The sequence below is a fragment of the Micropterus dolomieu genome, linkage group LG09 (genome assembly GCF_021292245.1).
Source record: "Micropterus dolomieu isolate WLL.071019.BEF.003 ecotype Adirondacks linkage group LG09, ASM2129224v1, whole genome shotgun sequence".
NCBI lineage: Eukaryota > Metazoa > Chordata > Actinopteri > Centrarchiformes > Centrarchidae > Micropterus > Micropterus dolomieu.
This window is the reverse complement of record NC_060158.1, coordinates 29,272,754-29,287,247: the sequence shown is the minus strand read 5'-3', so window position 1 is coordinate 29,287,247 and position 14,494 is coordinate 29,272,754. Positions and strand designations below refer to the sequence as shown.

Here is a 14,494-nt window from a genome sequence, read left to right as displayed (position 1 = left end):
TATTCAAGCAATTCAGTCAGCTGTCCTTTGCAATGACCCAGATTGTTCTTGCTACAGGAGGCAGCGACTAACGGAAAAACATCCTCACCTGTATGAATACATGTCAGTCTTCCAGGTTTCAGCAGCTGTCCTCTGCATTAGCTGTGTGTGGGTAGGGCTGGCTATACTAATGCCAATAGTAGTTTGTTTTTGAGCTGCTTATGAAATCTGCGTTCCATACTTAGGTTAAGTGACGTCATCTGTGGAAACTATTCCCATTGAACTTTGGCACATACATAATGATAATAATTAATTATTATGAATATTAATATTACTACCTGGTCTGGAAAAACATTAGGGTCCCCCAGAAGAAGCTGAAGGAAGTAGCTTGGGAACAGAGTGTCGGTGTTACTTTGCTTGGTCTGCTGCAACATTGATTCAGATAAGTGTCAGAAAACAGACGAATGAGTGAAGGAAATGTAACTTTTATATACTTTAAAATCAGTTACTGCAACCCACCACATCTCAATGTATTGAGGATAGTGCAGAATACATTTGTCTGACAAAATACAAAGGAATGATCAACCACACCAGCACAAACTATCCATTCAATAAGAGCTAAACATGGTCAGTTTAGATGAGTGGACTGGTTCAAGCCAGGAAACGACAACAGACAACACAGCCACGTGTTGTCCACACACACACACACACACACACACACGTAGCTCTAAAGTTACTGCTGATGCTGATCTCCATCTCTGCATGACCACTGAAGAACCAACAGACGCATCAGATAGAAAAACAGCATTGTATTTCTCAACTGTCAAACCGAACACACATTCATTACTGTATCTGAGGGTGTTTTTATTTTTTAAAAGGGCCAACATTCAAGGAAATGCTACTCCGTATACTCATTACGAACAACCTATTTCAATTACTAAGTGTTTGCTGAGGCTATTGTCTGCATACAGTTTGTCTTTGTGTGAAGAGTATTATGGCAGAATGTCATTTTACCCGTTTGCCACCTTCTACCTCACACAGTACTTTGACCTTTTTAAAGAGCTCATTCTTGCTGAACCTGTTTTTCCTTTCTGTCAGCAGAGGAAACTCTGTCTGAGCTTATTGGACCATGGGACATTAGCTGCTTACAGGGACGATGTTTAATGATTAAAACAAGAGCCACATAGTTTCACGTACCATGTAAAGTGATGGAAAGAAAACTGCCTCGGCTGGGCCAGCTGTAGCTACTGCTGCAGCGCAAAGCCATCGGGAAGGCACATACAGGAATAATTTAACATTTTGGGAAATTACCTTATTTGCCTTTTCAAAGGTTGGATGAAAGGATCAATATCAGTGTCATGACTGTTTGGTAAGTACAGAGCTGGAGTTGGGATGTGCTTAGCTTAGCATAAAGACTGGAAGCAGGGATAACATGAGATAACATGACAGATATTGAAACTAATCTGAACAACTCACTGAAAGAACGCAAAGTGTATTTCCCAAAGGTTTAACTCTTAATATAAGTGATTTACATTCCTACACACAGACTGTCAATGGACATCAACGTTTGCTCCATACATATATTTTTACACAAATTTCATTCACAGTAGCTTTATCTTTTTAGCTCTGTGGTCTACAATGTTTAGGAAGTCCTGGAAAGCATCGAGCCACTGTTGCTCCTCCAGAGTCCAGGTGCAGCAGCAACACATGCTTCTAGTCAGCATCCTGGAGTAAGGAGAGGTAGACGCTGGACTGGAGGAAGCGGGGATAACAGTCTGTGTCCAGGAGCGAGTAGATGCGTTTCTGTGCATGGGACAGAGAGGTGTGAGACGGGGCCTGCAGGAGCTGGACCGTCAGGTCCCTGGTCTTGCTGTCCAGGTTCACCTGTGATAAAACAACACACTCACTTTAAGATCAGTTCCTGTGTATTACACCTTAACCACTGCGTTTGTAGCTTTAGCCATCATCTTAACTGTTCACTTGTTTCCAACCTGTCTGTGAATGAAAACATACAGACCCCCGAGGCTCCCCTGGTTTTTTTGCAACTACTTTGTCTTACCTCCTAATCAATTTTGCATTGTCACGTAATGTTTTTGTATTCCTTCTGATTGGTAGAAGAAGGCTGAGTGGTATTATGATACAGTATTGCATATTTTATACTGCATTTGGTGGGCGACTCCGTAAAAACAAGAACCAAGCTGTAATGAAAGAGAGTTATCCTTTAATGTTGCTCAAGTTTAATTAAAATAATAAATAAATTACAAAAATAAATGACTTAATGAAGTCCAGAGTCTCCGAACACTCCGTGCAGTTACATATAGATACCATTTTAGAATTGAAGTGAAATGTTTTTGTGAGAAAGAAAAAGGCAAAAGAATACAATATGGCAATGCATTTCTTCAGGGTGGTTGGGGAACTCTCAAATCTATTGGACACGTTTCATTTGGGTAAGTCCAAATGGGTCAGATCAGGTGAAGACCGGACAAACAGTGAAGAAAAGATGGATTAAGGAGAAAACTTGATGGGGTAGGTTTGTCCTCCATCAGATTTGGTTGGAATTGAAGAATACATGTGTACATACTTGTGCTGAGTTTTTATCAATTACTTACTTTTAGAAATATAAAATGTCATTTCACATAACATAGGAAGTAACAAATATGATGTGTTTTCTAAACACAAGCAGCCACACAAGAAGAGATAAGATAATGCCCAGACTTTCCCTACTTACTGGTTGAGAGAAGCACAAAGCTTGCTAAAGATGCTAGGGGCATCTACCATGTTTAGTTTCTGAGATCCAAATACTTTAATGGTGAAAGAGGAAAACTAATAAGATTGATAAGAATGTGAGGTCAAACTCATCGTTAAAGAAGCGGGGGCTGGTTATCAAACTGAGGATGTGGGCCTATGACATGAACAAAAGGAGAACAAAGCACCTAGAGTCATAAATTGTAATGAAAGCTATTACAATTTACCCTCATAAATAAAAACACACCTGTGCTCACTTCAGGACACTCGGGTTCTGCTGCTACAGCCTTGGTCTGGTGTGACCAGTTATTTATGATGGCTAATGTTTGCAAACTTAGGTATTCCAGATAGACCTTACTGAGTCAGTTTGCTGCCTTTGTGCTACTGTTACATAATGTTTCCAATGTTTAGAACCGTTCAATGACTTCTTTAAGGCCCTAAAACCTTATTTATTTTCTCCATCAGCCTTTTACTATAGAGAGCCTAAGTCCCTCCCCTTCCGGTGGATCATCATGTGACCTTACTTCAGCAAAAAATGGCAAGAGACAGCTAGTTTCTGATCCCGTTTGAATTGTGCTCTGAATTACACAAATGATAGTCAATTTAAAATGTAAGTTCAAAAATCAAGAAAGTCACAGTTTGATGTAATACTGTTGAGGTATAAGACTGTGAAAATACATAATTAGGAAGACCACAAACCCAAAAGTCACGTTTGTGGGGTCGTAACTTTTTCTCTCAATGACTGAAGCTAATGTTACTGAAGCCAACGTCATAGAACTTCCGTGTGTAGATGATGTGATAAAACGACTGAGAGTTGTTACAAAATTATCTTTTAAAATGACCAACACTATATGTGTAATTCAGGGCACAGTTCAAATAGGATCAAAAAATAAGTTGTTGTTTAAGTACCGTACATATTTTTTCCGAAATAAGGTCCCATGGGCCTGAAGCAGAAGTGAGTGCTCTATTAGCACTGGGATCCTACATGATCCTCACAGGGGCTCAACTGGAAAAAGGTGATGTCACATAGCAATCACCAGAATTTAGCAACATTTAAATCAGAATCTGATGACAGTTGGGGGCTTGTTTGGTCACTGTCAATCAAATCAATCAAATTAAATACTTGAGATTTTTTTTCCAGGGGCTTTAAAGCAACTCAAGAAGTCTTGGAAATTCAGTGTACCATTATCCTGCAATTGTCAGGTGTGGCCACAGCTGTTAAGCAAGTTGCTTAAAACCATTGAAATCTAATTATCTGCTACAGATCTTATTGATCATACTTTGTGTTATCCATTACATGTTGTTAGTTTTCGCTGCCTCTCTTGGCCAAGACACTGGAAAAAAATTTTTAATCCAAACAAAACTCTCCTGCTTAAATATAGGTTTTATTTAACATTAACATTAATTGAGGTGTTTGCACAAAATATTTTTATTCTGCTTGACATCTTGCTGTTAGTGGAAGAAAGGCTTTGCATAAAGGCAGCTACTGGTGGAACGCTGTGACAATAAATTGGAACCTCCCACACACATTTCTGAAAACACAAGCAGCGTGCAAAACACACATCACATTGTTTGTAGGGAGACACATTCTTTCTATAATAAAACAACTGAAAGTACACTGAGGTGAAGAAGGAAATGTGTGGGCATTTGGATGGACTTGAATTACACCCCCTGTTTCATGAACAAAGGTTGCATAGATTAGCTTTTAGTGCAGCTAGATTGAATATAAAAGCAGGCGTGTACCTCGCGGGGGGCACCTGGTTGGATATAGGTGGCACAGATGTCCTTGGCCCTCCTCTGCAGGCTGAAGTTGTTGGACGAGTGTCTGTACTGCTCGCAGGCCAGATAGAACTGAAGATTCTCCTCGCTGAACTCAGAGCGCAAGAATGCTCCAAACACAGAAACACCAGCTGAGAGGAGGAGGAAGATAAGTGGGGCTTACCTCACCATGGAAACTCACATTACACATGTTCCAAAAGCAGCACACCCACACACTGAACACTGAAAACAATCCCTCCGGCCTAATAAGCACATGAGATACACCCAAGTATTGCCAGCAGCAAGGTAGAAAACATGAATGACTGCAGTACAGAGGGAGGCTTCAAGGTGCTGACACCACATGTACAACATGTCACTGTCACAGATACCAGCTGCAGAGGACGGCGCTCCACATTAGCATGACACTGATAAGGAGGCCAAGTCACACAGAGTGCTGAGGTTAGTCTGTGTACACCAAAACAAATGGCATGAGCAGTAAGACAGAGATGGAGAAAGTATTGAGAGACGCACTAACACGTTGTTGGTTTGGGTGCGCACATGGAATTTGTTGGCAGTGAATGGACATATTTCTAATGGAAATGTATTTTATTTGCGAATTCATAAAAACCCAAATGAAAGTCAATGTCAGTTGTGAAATTGTATGGATTTGTCAGGTTAATCCTTACAACCTACAGCGTATAACAAACTTGAGTACACCCCTGTAATGATGATGATAGAAGTTTTTTACAATATCACTAAAATGTTAGAAACATTTCACATGTCCATTTAATACAACAAATATTTGATTTCCGGCAACAGCCAAGAAGAATTGAGCTACTTCATTTGAAAAACAGAAATGTTTGACTCATTAAACTATAAAGAAAGGTACATATTTAAGATCAAACTGTATCTGATCCAAACTACAAACCTCATTTCCAAAAAACGTGGGATATTTTACAAAATGCAATAAAAACAAAATGAGTGATTTGTTCATTCATGTGAACCTGTGAAGAACAGATCTTCAATAGTTTTACTGACCAGCGTAATTGTATTTTGTAAACATAAGAGACCCATTTTGTATCCAGCGTGGAAAGTTAAAGCCACTTACAACTGCTATACATGTCAGAGGTCGCACGCCTCTGGAGCAACTAGGGGTTAAGTGTCTTGCTCAGGGACACAATGGTGGATGTCACAGTGGGGAATCGATCCCAGGTCTACCACACCAAAGGCATGTGGCACGTAATGAACGCTAATATTAACAGGATCAAGAGAAACAGTGGCGGTATTTTAGTTTATTAAACTATTACTTTAATTGATAGATAAACTGTTGCAGGCATGACAAAGTTAGAATGTCATGCTTGCAACACACTCAACAAAAGTTGGGAGAGAGTTAAAATAATTGAAGATTGCACAGAATATTCAAGTAACACCTGTTGGGAAGACTCCACAATAAGCAGGCTAACTGGTAACAGTGAGGTGTCATGATTGGATATAAAAGTAGCCACCAAAGGCTCAGTCTTTGCAAGTAAAGATGGGCCATGGCTCACCCCTTTGTGCTAACATTCGTGAGAAAATGGTACAACATGTCAGTTGTCAGTTCAAAGGGAACGTTTCTCAACGCAGGATTGCAGAGAATTTCAGCCTTTCAAAACCAGCAGTTCATAATATTGTGAAAAGATTCAGGGAATTTGGAGACATCTCAGTGCGTAAAGGGCAAGGTCGGAACCACTGTTCAGTGCGTCACTTTTGAGCACTTGAGTGTCATTTCAATGTGTGTGAAGGTACCATTGACAGAAAGGCATATTTTGGGTGATTTGCGACACATATGTTGCCATCAAGGTGTCATCTCTTCCTGGGAAATCCATGCTTAAATAAGCAGGACAATGTCTTTCTGCACGGGCAACAACAGCGTGGCACAATTAATATCTTCAGTTCCCAAACAATTAGAAAGTGTTACTGAAAGGAAAGGTGATGTAACAGAAGAACAACCTTTTTTTGAGTGTTGCAGGCATGAAATTCTAACTTTGTTTATATTAACAAAATACAATTACTCTGGTCAGTTAAACTACTTAAAATCTTTTCTTTGGACTTTTGTCAGTTAAATAAAAGGTTCATGTGAAATAACAAATCAAAGATTATTGGTTTTTTTTGCATTTTGGAAAATATCCCAACTTTTCTGGACATTTTATGTTTGTACTTGCCCATCTGTTTTTCAATGCAAAGCTGCATAAATAGCGAATTGCACGTGGCGTCATTCTTCATGGACAGTCACTGCGCCTTGTGTTACTGGTAGGACGACTCTTTCTTTGCTACTTAACAACTACTGCAACTGGATGGTCAGTTTTTCACTCCACCTCTCAGAGTGAAACCTCTGGTTTCCAATACGGTCAGACAACATGTCATACAAACTTGTTCTGTTTGAGCTTATCTGAATGCATTGCTGAAGTAAGTATAGTCTCGCAGAGCCACTAGCATGGCTGTAACCTCGTGATTCAATACTCATCCCTATTACCTAGAGGACTATGTCAGTGTAACAGTTAGCCCATTTACTACCAATCATGTAAACTGATTACCCGTGTCCAAACACAGGGCTTTGGATTACTGAACGTGTTTTTCTGCCTTCCAGGCGGCCATTTGCTTCCATTCATTTCTATGCAGTCTGAAAATCAACTTGTAGAGACTCGAACATCATTTCTATTTTTATTGTGGTCAAAAGACCCATTCAGACTGGATTAATATTGCAAGAGAAAATTACTAATTTGCTTCCACTGTAATAAGATGCATCATTGTGAACTGCATTTTAGCCAGAACTAAATCACAGCAGTGTGTATAGATGACACATTGCCCAGCTTATTACACATTAAGTCAATGAAAGGAGGACAAGCTCACATTATAACATTACATGTGGGATTTGGCGCAGCTTATGGTTTTTCTTTTTTTGTTCTTTGTCTTTGGTTCTCCAGTCAGGACTGTATCTGCACAGCCTTTCCCAGTTACAAGTGGATAACTTACCTGAACCTGTAGAAGTAAATGAGTTAGGCGTTACAGTGGAAACCGTGAATATGGATCAAAAAGCTTGGGACATAATCATTCCTATACAAATGCTGTTTAAATCATTTGCCTCCAGTAATCAAGCAGTCTGCTTACAGCGTTCACTTTGAGGCTTGCATGACAACGTATGGAAAAAAATTGGAATATTTCATTAATATGTTTGTTTTGGAACTCTGCTATTGATAGCCTGCAGTTCATTTTCAGGGGGTTAAAAATGAATGGAGTAATGCAGTGAAACCAGTTGAGCTGTGGCTTAGCAGGCTGTTAGCAGTACTGACGTTACTGTATCTGTCAACAGCACAATACTGTTTTAGGCTATAGCCTGATTATAAGTTGAACTACAGCAAGTATTTTATATACAGTACTGTATTTGAATTATACACAGTGCAGTGCAATTTGTACAGTAATAGCTTTCTATATACATATATACACACACACACACATACACACACACGTCAGTTAGATGGTAACCTGCATGAGAAAGAAAGAAAAAGAATAAAATTCAGTTAAAATTAAAATAACCATCCAATTATAGTGATTAGTCACGGAAAAGTTTCAACTGTACCTAATAATTTGGCTTTTGGCTTAATTTTATCTTGTTATTGAATTTGTGTATCCTGATGAAGTGATTCTCTGTCCTTGGGACACAGGGTGGGGACCCGCTAATACAAGCTGCTTGTGTGTGTTTCTCTTTATGCTTGGATAATCGCTCTCCATAATCATGGAATTACACTGATAAGTGGTCTCAAGCAGAAAAACTATACTGGCCAATGCTGTAACCAGGCCAGTTTATCAGAGTAGCACTTCGAGGAAGGGCTGAAGGAGTGTACCACTGAAGACCTCTACCTAGGATGGTTCTCATGAGTCATTCTCTCAGACTGAGTACTACTCATCATGACTGATAAACTGACATTGACATGAAAATGATGCTGATCAAGTCTAAAGTCTCAGCAAGTTGTTTTTCATACTGATATGAAATGGATGAAACCCAGTGGCTGCCGGGTAGATAGGAAAAGTCTTCTAAAGTACTGGAATACTAGATACCTTCTTTGTTTCTCTGCAAAGTGCTAAAATTAGTCACCAAATAGACTACGGTGGCTGTTAATATACCTTGACGAGAACCATAGTGCGGCGCAGCATTGAGTCTTTTGTGATCCAATCACAAGTAGACAACTCCAAGTACGCCAATTCATACCTGGCATTAGAATGCGTCTCCACATAGATCTCAAGGACCACTTAGCTATAAAGCATAGCGTGTTTCATGTGTACTCCACCCACGAGAATGATTTCTGAGAGGACGTCAGTTGAGCAGGCGGCCCTTCAATGTGGCACATGCATGTTAATGCCGGTGTGAACAGGGCCACTGCCATCTCTGAAGATTGATCTCTGAAAATATGCTGCATTATTGTCTGTGTTATCAGAGGATTCAATCAGTGCCTGCCCTGGTTTTGAAGATACGCGTGACAATGTGAGCATGTCATTAGATACTGGAGAATACAGGTATACACCAAGAGAAAATTCATTATCAGGAAACAGAGACGTGATTAAGGAATCTACCTGTGCAGACGTGCAGGTTTGCTAATCACGCAATGTTGCAACCATAATCCTTGTTAATGTCAGAATGGTCAAACATCCTCTGGCTGGAGAGGCAAACTCTGTTACAGCAGTGATTTATAAGAGTCTTGGAGTTTACGGTCTGTTCTATTCATAGAAGCAGCAGGGTCAGGGGAAGTGCTGCTCTTTCAGCTTTATTGCACAGCACACAGTAACCAATGACGTTGGCTCAGATGTCAACATCACTGCAGCAACACGCAAGTTCAGATAAAAGCCAGGGGAATTTGAGACAGATCTGACTTTTAGTTGCACAAACATTGCCCCATGGCAGAAGTGGTCGGTGAGTTAAATGTCAGGGTGTAGAGTTCAGGTGTAAAAGAAGAAGCGATCATCTGACAGGAGTTCAATGGTACCCTGTGGAGTTTTCATTGCTATAAAGCACCATGTGTATCTTAAAGAGCTTGTACAAACATGCTGAACGCATCCTGATTCACATCAACTCAAATAACTTACATCATTTGCAAAGTCTGAATTGTTTCTTCTCCCGTTTACTTGGAACATTGCTACCTTTTATGTCATTATTTTCACCAATTGTTCCCACGCTTGGACTTCCTCACTCCGTATGCTCATGTGCTCACTGGTAGAACAGGGACTATCAACCACTCATCCAAACATTACTCTACAGCACCATCAGTGGTCAAAAACTCTGCACCGTCCATTTAATATCATGAAACCTAGAGTTCCTAGAACAAAGTAAAAGGCTAAAGCTCTGCCAGCAGATATAGAGCCTGCTTGCACTACAATTAATAACAGCAATATTTTGGATCAAAATAGATATATTCAATGGAGGCAGAGTAAATGTATGAATGGAGCTGTGGACCAACAGCAAGCCGTCCCAATTGTGCTGACATCTGAGAGAATGGAGACCCTAAGATTCCAAAACTGAAAATTACATCAGCTGAGTTGTTCCACCTGAGTTGAATTAAGTTTTGTGCTGTTCTGACCAGGCCCAACAGACAAGTGACAGTGCATGCATTTCTGTTCATACAACATTGGGTATACTGTACTATGGGTAAGGTACATGTACACCATTATAGCTATGCAGACATGAAGTGTAAGGATTTGGCCTGATGGTGGTGCTAGAAGAAAGGTCTGGGGGTCACCGAAAATATAAGCATTCATCCTATGGACCACATCCAGTAGATCTTTTTCCTCTGACTTGGGAATTCCTGCTATTTCCTTCAGGCTACTAATCATTTCACACACTGTGGAAATCCGTGTGACGCCACCACATCTGGCCAATGATCTTTCTGGATGATCTGGCAGATTCAAGTGAGAGGTTTTATCTTATCTTCTATGCTGGCTTTACTCCACAAAACCTGTACATCTAGGCTCCGGGGACTCCACCAATCCTCATGGACCTATGCTTGTTGAAGATTGCCAAAGCAATGTAGCAATTTTTGAGATCATTCCTTATTTCTAACAGGGCAAAAGTGCAGTTCAGAAGTCATCTAGGTTCACAAGGTAACATAGTTGCCACCCATTTCTCTGCTTTGTTCGGTGATATAAATGGACAAAATCCAGTTAAATCAACTTAAAACTCAAAAACATAAAGTGGGGAATTTGTTTAACTTCTCAAACACATGCTTTAAATCAATCAATAAAGTTCTTCTGCCTCCAAGAGGTCTTTGGCTGAATAAAACCAATCTCAGATCTAAGCAGGACTCACTTTGGCTGGCCAGCAGGGCGTTCAGGGACTCAGCCCACTTTTCCAGATCTTCTCGACTGATCTTCCTCTTCTTACTGTGGCCCACCTGACTCCACTGACGCATGAAGAGCAGGCGAGACCTCCTGTGTGTAGCACTGTGGACCAGGATCACATAATGACAGGGAGAGGCAGCAGACTTAGGCCAGAGGAGATCTTAACAAAAGATACTGCTATCATCACATTGCAGAGGGTTCTCAAAAACAAACGTCAGGACAACATGTTGCTTCACAACAATCTTTTAAGGGTACGATTAATAAATACTGACTCACCTTCAGGATCAAATGGATTTCATTTTGTTATAGGACAGAACATGAACTGTCTTAAGTGTGGTGAAGACATTCAGAGATTATTTTAAATGCAATTATATCTTCCGATCAACAAAGCTAAATAATAATGGCATTCGTACCTGTTGTTGGGTTCTGTGTTGAGCAGGTTGGAGTTTGAGGAATGAGGACTCTGAAACAAAATACCACAAAGTTTACTGGAGATCTTGCTTCTGTTCCACTCTCTGAAATCCCAATAAAGCAACTTTCAATGTAAATCTTTCCAGTGACCTCTAAGTTAAGCAACGACGGTGAAAAAACACAACCCCGTACAGAAACGCACTGCAATATCAGAAAACAATGCTATACAATGCAATGATAGTATGTTAAAATAACCCACAAAAGCATACATCTGAATTCATTTTCCAACACCACTGATGGAGAGCTTACTTCAGTAACTTCAAGAGTCGCAAACCATGGCATCGTCATGTTGTTAACTGTATTGGCAGCGCGTGTTTTGTTGTGCGTATTTGGTTGTCATCTCTGCTTCTGGAGCATGCTTCTGTATTTGGTTGTGTTTTAAGAGTGCGTTTCTGTATTCAGTTGTGTTTTCTCAGTTTTCTTCTAAATGCTGCTTATGTGTTGTCAAACTGGTTCAAATATCTCAGTGTGTTGAGCTCTCAGGAGGCTGCTTGTATGTGCACTACTGTTCAGTGTAGACTGAGAGGTGTCCCACCTGCCCAAACAGACTCTTGAGGTGCAGTTTAGCCGATGACAGTCTTGGTTTTTGGTGGGTGTGCTGGGATTTGAAGAGGAAGTGGTGGGAGGAGGATGATGATGGAGAGCGAGGGGTCTGGTCGTCTCTCGCTACGTTCTCCATGCTGCCCTGGGCGGCCGGGGCCAGCTGGCCGTCACTGTAGGCCCTGCATCCTTCATTGATGAGACACACTCCAAGGTGGCTCTTTTCCAGTTTGCCCAGCTCACTCAGGTTCTCTGCGCTGACGCTGTGCTCCTTGGCCAGCTGCTTCTTCCCCACCTCGCCAGGACTCGCTCTGGGCTCCTGGATAGTGGGAGTCGGGACAGCTAAGATCCCACCCAGCTTATCTTCTGCTATGTGAGGTGTGTAGGTGCCACAACCCTGGTTCTTCTCATAATCTGGGTTTTTCAGTTCCACCTTCTTCCATGGGAGGAAGTCAAGATCCAGGAGGGATCCCTCAGAGCTGAATCTGCGCATTCTTCTGTATTAGAAGTGATGGGGAAGGGTAGGAAAAGGAAGTGCTGCAAAAAATTGAAAAAGAAGTAAAAGGCAGGAAATGAGGAAAAGTGTTTAAGAAAAGATCAGAGCTGCAGTGAAGCACAGCCTGGTAAATAAAGCAGAGAGGATGGGGGTTGTGAGAGACAATAAAATTAGACAACCAGAAAAATGGGTCACAGAGACAATGAATTGCTCCACGTTACTGTTTCTGCTCAGTGAATGGCAGCCCATTTGGGAACCAACTTATAAAAGCTTAGAAATGCCCTTTAACCTCTCCTAATTTATGCACACACACTCACACGCACACACACAGGTTAAATCATTAATGCAAGCGTAGATTACATTAATGATAGGGATTCTGTTCTCACAAGCTGTACCACCAACATACAAAAAGCAAAATAGATTTTACTGTCAATTCAGAAAAAGTGTCAATGTGACAATTTATTGTCTTCAGTTGGATCTTGATTAGCAGGGATTCTTTACACACAAACACTTTTTCATAATGCCACAGTTCTGAGGTAAAGACGGGGGCCACATAAAAGGAAAGGCTGAATGAAAAGAGTGGAGAAACATTTAAAATGCCTCCTTTCACCACGGCTCACTGAACGGTTCGGTGAGAATGAAACAGTGACCTGATCCCAGTTTCACAGCTGGAAAAGTTTGGACCTCTATTTAGTGATGTCTGTGACTGAAAGAGTTCCACAGACATGGCGAGGATTCCTGAAGCTGTCAGGAGGCTCATGGAGACATTTGTGTTTATTTGTCACCCATCTTTATGCATACACAATGTGTGTGTGTGTGTGTGTGTGTGTGTGTGTGTGTGTGTGTGTGTGTGTGTGTGTATATTTTATTAGAATTATAAACGATTAAATAAAACTAAATTTTGATTTATGTCCAACTAAATTTCTCATAATTTTGACTAAACAAGTGAAGTCAAATTTTTGTTAGGTATGTCATAATTTACACTTAGGAATTTATAACTTCTCATCTTCTTTTATTTATTCCTGGAGGAATTAGGCTTCAAAAAATCACAAAATAGGCATGGTCGTTGTTATCACCAGACTGAAAGCCAAACTGTCAGCTTGTTAGTCCCGAATGCCACCACAGTGCCATTTTGTGCTTGATAAAAGTGTCTATTAATTTCATGACATCCAGCCCTCCCAGACCTCTGCTTGCTGAAAACAACAGTCTCATATCTGGATCAGTAAGGCATCAGGTGCCAACGCTCTACTATGGTGAATTAACGTCAGTGTATGTTTACCTCTTCTCCCAGCAGTTATTAGGCGTTCTCCATGCAGGTCGTTAGGGTCCTCCAGAACTCATGAGCAACATGTGCATGAAGTGAAGGATCGGGATCCAGCAAAGCCGATTCAGCACCCCAAGGACACAGAAATCCAACCTGCTGCCGCTACTGCTGCCTCGAGATTTGTTCTCGGCTCGGTCAGCCGCACTGACTCAGATCTCCCTTCTCCTACAACACTATCATATGCTCACAAGTATTAATCGAAAGAGCTCGCGGAATGAAGATGGATATCAGGAAAAGTTGCATAAACTTTCCCCCCGTGATAGTTGAATGGCACAGACAGGACTCCGCCTCATGACTGCTGCCACACCTTCATACCGCCTCAACTTGTCCGTCAGACCGGGACTTCTTGAGAAGAGCCGCCTACAGCCTACACACACACACACACACACACACACACACTGTGTATGCATACAGATGGATGACAAATTAACACAAATGTCTCCATGAGCCTCCTGACAGCTTCAGGAATCCTCACCATGTCTGTGGAACTCTTTTGGAGGAAGATATTCAGTCACAGACATCACTAACTCCTTCAATCGCACAGTTTGAGGTGTGTCCTGGAAAACACATAGCCTAACATCGACTCAGACCACAGTTCACAGTCTCTGTGTGTGTGTGCGCGCGCCCGCGTGCGTAGCCGACAGTCTGACGAATAGAACAAAATATAAAATACAATCCGTGCGATGAATTGTATTTTATATTTTATTAAACAAATAAACAAAACATTCTACCACTACATTAACCAAATACCACTAGGTTACTACTACTAACGTTAGCCCAAATAACAATAATGATAATTAATACTTATTTGTTTT

General features: G+C 40.9%; 2 protein-coding genes across 5 annotated transcripts in view; one reads left to right on the top strand and one right to left on the bottom strand.

Annotated features, from left to right (window-relative positions):
• Positions 1 to 14,494, top strand: part of LOC123976309 (ankyrin repeat and MYND domain-containing protein 2-like) — an 817,726-nt gene that overhangs the window by 632,474 nt on the left and 170,758 nt on the right. The gene's annotated exons all lie outside the window — the stretch shown is intronic.
• On the bottom strand, positions 449 to 14,290 carry si:ch211-152p11.4 (regulator of G-protein signaling 8). 4 transcript variants are annotated; one of them, XM_046058369.1, is made up of 7 exons: positions 14,155 to 14,286; positions 13,635 to 14,046; positions 11,855 to 12,479; positions 11,262 to 11,311; positions 10,817 to 10,950; positions 4,468 to 4,634; positions 449 to 1,863 (listed from the first exon to the last, which is right to left on the bottom strand). In XM_046058369.1, the coding sequence occupies exons 3-7, from the start codon at positions 12,350 to 12,352 to the stop codon at positions 1,693 to 1,695; spliced, it is 1,020 nt and encodes a 339-aa protein (XP_045914325.1). In that variant the 5' UTR covers positions 12,353 to 12,479; positions 13,635 to 14,046; positions 14,155 to 14,286; the 3' UTR covers positions 449 to 1,692. The 4 variants fall into 4 exon arrangements, with proteins under 4 accessions (XP_045914325.1, XP_045914327.1, XP_045914326.1 ...); XM_046058371.1 differs by having other exon boundaries at positions 11,855 to 12,396; XM_046058372.1 differs by lacking the exon at positions 449 to 1,863 and adding an exon at positions 4,089 to 4,256 and having other exon boundaries at positions 14,155 to 14,290.

Coding starts and splice junctions, on each gene's coding strand:
- si:ch211-152p11.4 (XM_046058369.1), bottom strand. CDS start 12,352: ATGCGCAGATTCAGCTCTGAGGGATCCCTCCTGGATCTTGACTTCCTC. Junction 11,312..11,854: donor TCAAGAGTCTGTTTGGGCAG/GTGGGACACCTC, acceptor ATTTTGTTTCAG/AGTCCTCATTCCTCAAACTC. Junction 10,951..11,261: donor AACACAGAACCCAACAACAG/GTACGAATGCCA, acceptor CCTGGTCCACAG/TGCTACACACAGGAGGTCTC.